Below are 4,116 nucleotides of genomic sequence, written 5' to 3'. Positions count from 1 at the left end.
ATGCGAGCGAAACGTCATTGCGAGAATCGTCGAGAAACGCAGACTGACGCAGGCTATTGCGTTTCAGCATTATCTCGCAGCGAGAGTTCTTAATTTTATCGGGATAATTTAAAATAGCGTATTGCGACTTACCGCCAGAAACTTTAAGCTTTAATCGCACAGATTTCGTTGTATTCGCCTTGATTGGAGTGGTGTTTATTACAAGTTTATCGTACCTTGGTATGAGACATTGCGTGATACCGAGAAAGTAGGTAAATATTAAATATGTTCGATACCGTAAAATTCATTTGTGCGGTTAAAAATCGCCCAGCGTTGTACAATTTTAAGTTGGAAGAATATAAAAATCGTGATTTAAAAATCAAGTTGTGGGATGAAGTTGCGAAGATTATGTATGATAATTGGGATGAAAAGCGAAAATATCAAAAGAATATTATGTGTAAGTGCAATAAATTTTTAACATTTAGATCTCATCTATATAATAAATAATTTGCTTAATGATTGCTGAAAAATTCCAAAAATACGCTTACCACAAATTCACCAAAATAACACAAATCCCTATTGTACACATACTAATAAGCAAATTCTGATACATTTGCTTAAAATATTATTTAGAATACATTTATTTTCTTTTAGGTAAAGAATTGCAACAGAAATGGCGATCACTGCGTGATCAATTTGTTAAGGCCAGAAAGGCAGAAAAGGTTATACGAAGTGGTGCAAATACCATAAAAAAGAGAAAATATTTATATTACGATCAGTTACAATTTCTTATAATTCAACCAGACGCCCGTGAGTCATCGTGCAACTTACCATCTTTGCTACTAGTCAAAGAAGATGAAGTTACACAAGAAACTGAAAAAAGTTTTGATTGTGATATTACAGCTGCATCTCCTCCCTCCACGCTGCCTAACGCTGTTTCAACCCGTTCTAGGAAAAGAGCGATGCAAGCCTTGGATGATGGCATAACAACTACTACAAATATTTCACAACAAAGCATTGATTTGCAACGTAAAGAAAAGAAAGACGATGAATGGGGGAATGCGGCTTTTATGAAATCGCTGGTCCCGTTCCTAGATACAATGCCTCCTGATATGCTTCTCCAAGCAAGAACAGAAATCATGGAAGTGGTTCGAAAGTGCACAACGATGCAATCCCGGTAGTTAACAACTCGATATCCTCTTTGTTTCCTAAATATGTGTCAAAATAGTTTTTTATATTAAAATTTTAAAGCAGCTGTGTTTTACTTACCTTAATGTATTAACTTTTTGCACATAACCCATTCGCATTTTCGTCAACAGATTACTTTGGAAATCGCACTTATTAATTAAGTGTGAAAAGTTCGATAGTTAATCTATTTTGTAAAACGGATTCACCTAAGAATTGCTTTTTTTTTATTATAACCATCATCGATAAATAAGATAGAAAACCTAACATGTGGTTACGTGCGGCGTGTATATCGGTGCGATCTTATCGCAGCGATTTCGTCCGTATATACGTAGCCTAACTTTACTTCATACTAAGTTCACGAGTGTGGAGGGAGGGTAGTGTGGTACAAAGAATGTCAAAAAGAAAATTAATTAACAAAAATAACAAAAACGGATTACTTATCTTGAAAAATGCGATTAGTGAGGATTAAATTTTTTTTATACACAGTTCTATTCTTGCGATTATTTGTTATCAATGTTACTGTTTCTAACTTATCACCATAACCACAGTTAAATTTTATTGTATGAAGTAATCTTTATCCTAATTCACCAATTTATGTTTTCCTATAACAGGATGCATATGCCTTACTTCTAAGTAGGAAGCTGTGAATTATTTTCTGGTTTAGAGACATGGAAGCATATGGAAATATTGATAAAATAAAAGTTTCGATTTTGACCGCCATAATTTTCGGAATACAGAATAACATTCTAAATTTTTTTGACTCGTAAAGGATGATAGAACTACTTACTTCGATCTTATCTTTGAAATTTCCTTGTTTCAAACATTTTTCCAAACATTTGGCAGTAGCTTTCATGATTTCCCATGTCATAAATTGTAAAGTTATATGTGGAGAGTGTCCTCTAGTAGTAAAATTGGCTGCAGTAAGCCAGCTATAATGTTATTAAAACATTATATCAATTAAAGCAAGTAGCACAAAAATTTATCATTAGGTGCTATTCCTTAACTATAAACTATATCTTATAGGACTCAACGTTGAGATGTTAGAGAGAATGTACTTGTCGACATTTTTTTAGGTGAGGAAAAGTATCAAATTAGTACATCTGTTAAAGGTATCCATTGTACCACACGCAAATACCTCATTTAATCTATCTTGACGTTAGCAACTACATAGTAGAGAGATTGTAAGATTATTTGCATCTCGTTTCTAATTATCTACATGATGACTCATCAGACTAATTCGTCTAATATAAACAAATTATTACGAACTAAACTGTTTCCTGGTGCATAATAACTGTAAAGGTAAAATTATTATAGCAAAACAAATGCAGAATGCGTGTAAAGAGAGATGTAGACTTAAATTTTGAGAAGAGTGATGAAAACAGAAAAGAAGTGTTCGACGAGAGTGTTTTGGAAAATGGGTGATGTAGACAGTGGTATTACATAGTCAGATGTATTAAAATCATAAACAAAAAGCGTACTATCGTCCATGAGTACAATCAGAGAATATCAAAAGAGTGGTCACAATCAAGCAGAAATCAGCAAAATTGGAAAAATAGGATTTGCAGGGGAAGATAGAAAATAACATGCTTTCTAATTCTGTAATACATGCATTCTAGAAGACCCAATAAGATTGACGAAGGTGTAATAAGCAGCATCACACACAGAATTTTTTCTGTAGATCTTCTCACTATGTCAGAAAAACCGTAAAAAAAATGTACTGGGTTAGTTTTGTATTTTTTTTAAATCTAAGAACTACCAATGCAATATTTGTGCAGTCTATGTAACAGCAAGTCCAGGAGATAAACTAAAAATGTAAGAAAAGGAAAGTGGTAGAACCTTAAAAGATACTATAAAGGTTAACAAACAGCAAATAATGATAAGTCTGTATGTACAGCTTGCTTTGATTTAGAAAAAGTGAACCAGTTTTATTATAAAAGCAAACTTTCTACCCATAACTTTATGATTTACCTTTACGATTTTACATTAAGACGGGACACATGAAGGCTACTGTGATTAGATTGAGGAAATTGCAAAGAGAGGACCGAACGAAATAAACAGTTCTGTCATTTTTTAAAGAGTGAAAAGGCAAAGGAATTATAAAAGTTGTTCTTTACTACGTTAATGGGGCCGTTACACGTTTTTGTTTTTGACTTCTATAATTTTTGATTTTTCAAACTGAGCTTTAGTTTTTCAAAAATAAAATAATGAAAATTTGAAGAAACTTTGGAGACGTCACCGTCGTTTCGCACGCGGTTGGTTGAAATAAAAATCAATAAAAGGTGCATGAGCGAGATGCCACGAGAATCTTCTGCGCTAGAAGAAGAGATCCGAACGATGCACTTTTGTGTCTTCTTGATCGTACGCGAAAACTTCGTAAACGTCACCAAAGTTTTTATAGAGAGGATTTTGAATTTTAATATAAATTATTGCAAAAATTAAACAATTTTAGCATCTGAAAATGCTACCAATCCTTCTATTTTTACATAGTTTATCGATTTTTTGAAAGACGATCTTTCTATTCGATCGAAGGTAACGGCCCCATTGTGGGCGTAATAAAGATGAGAGAAAAAAATTAAAAATGTACCAAGTAAAAGAAGTATCTTATATTATTTATGGTATGGTGTTTATTTAGTTTATAAATTTCAACAAGAATTGCATTTCCAAAGTTAACTAACATTATTACTTTTCTCTGAATGCCAAGGAATTATTCAAATGACTCTGATTTTCATCTTTTAAGAAAAAAATTTTAATAAATTGTCTGCTAAAGTCTACAGTATGTTTGTATCTTCAAATAATTCAAGGAAAATTATAATAAATCTACAAGAATTAGGAAGAAAATGTATGAAATTAGTTTTAATTGAAGTTTTTGTAATTAAATTGCAGACAAATTTTTAAAATGAATATCGTTAAAAATTATGAAATATTGGTGTAAATAAAAATGTAAACAAA

At 32.1% G+C, this 4,116-nt stretch overlaps 1 protein-coding gene across 2 annotated transcripts; it reads left to right on the top strand.

Moving 5' to 3' along the window:
• On the top strand, nucleotides 1-1,234 carry LOC111416394 (uncharacterized). 2 transcript variants are annotated; one of them, XM_023048410.2, is made up of 3 exons: nucleotides 2-247; nucleotides 311-436; nucleotides 634-1,234. In XM_023048410.2, the coding sequence occupies exons 2-3, from the start codon at nucleotides 388-390 to the stop codon at nucleotides 1,158-1,160; spliced, it is 576 nt and encodes a 191-aa protein (XP_022904178.2). In that variant the 5' UTR covers nucleotides 2-247; nucleotides 311-387; the 3' UTR covers nucleotides 1,161-1,234. The 2 variants fall into 2 exon arrangements, with proteins under 2 accessions (XP_022904170.2, XP_022904178.2); XM_023048402.2 differs by having other exon boundaries at nucleotides 1-436.
• The last annotated feature ends 2,882 nt before the right edge of the window (nucleotides 1,235-4,116 follow it).

Source organism: Onthophagus taurus, chromosome 1 (genome assembly GCF_036711975.1).
Source record: "Onthophagus taurus isolate NC chromosome 1, IU_Otau_3.0, whole genome shotgun sequence".
Lineage (NCBI taxonomy): Eukaryota > Metazoa > Arthropoda > Insecta > Coleoptera > Scarabaeidae > Onthophagus > Onthophagus taurus.
This window is presented reverse-complemented; position numbering and strand designations above follow the sequence as displayed.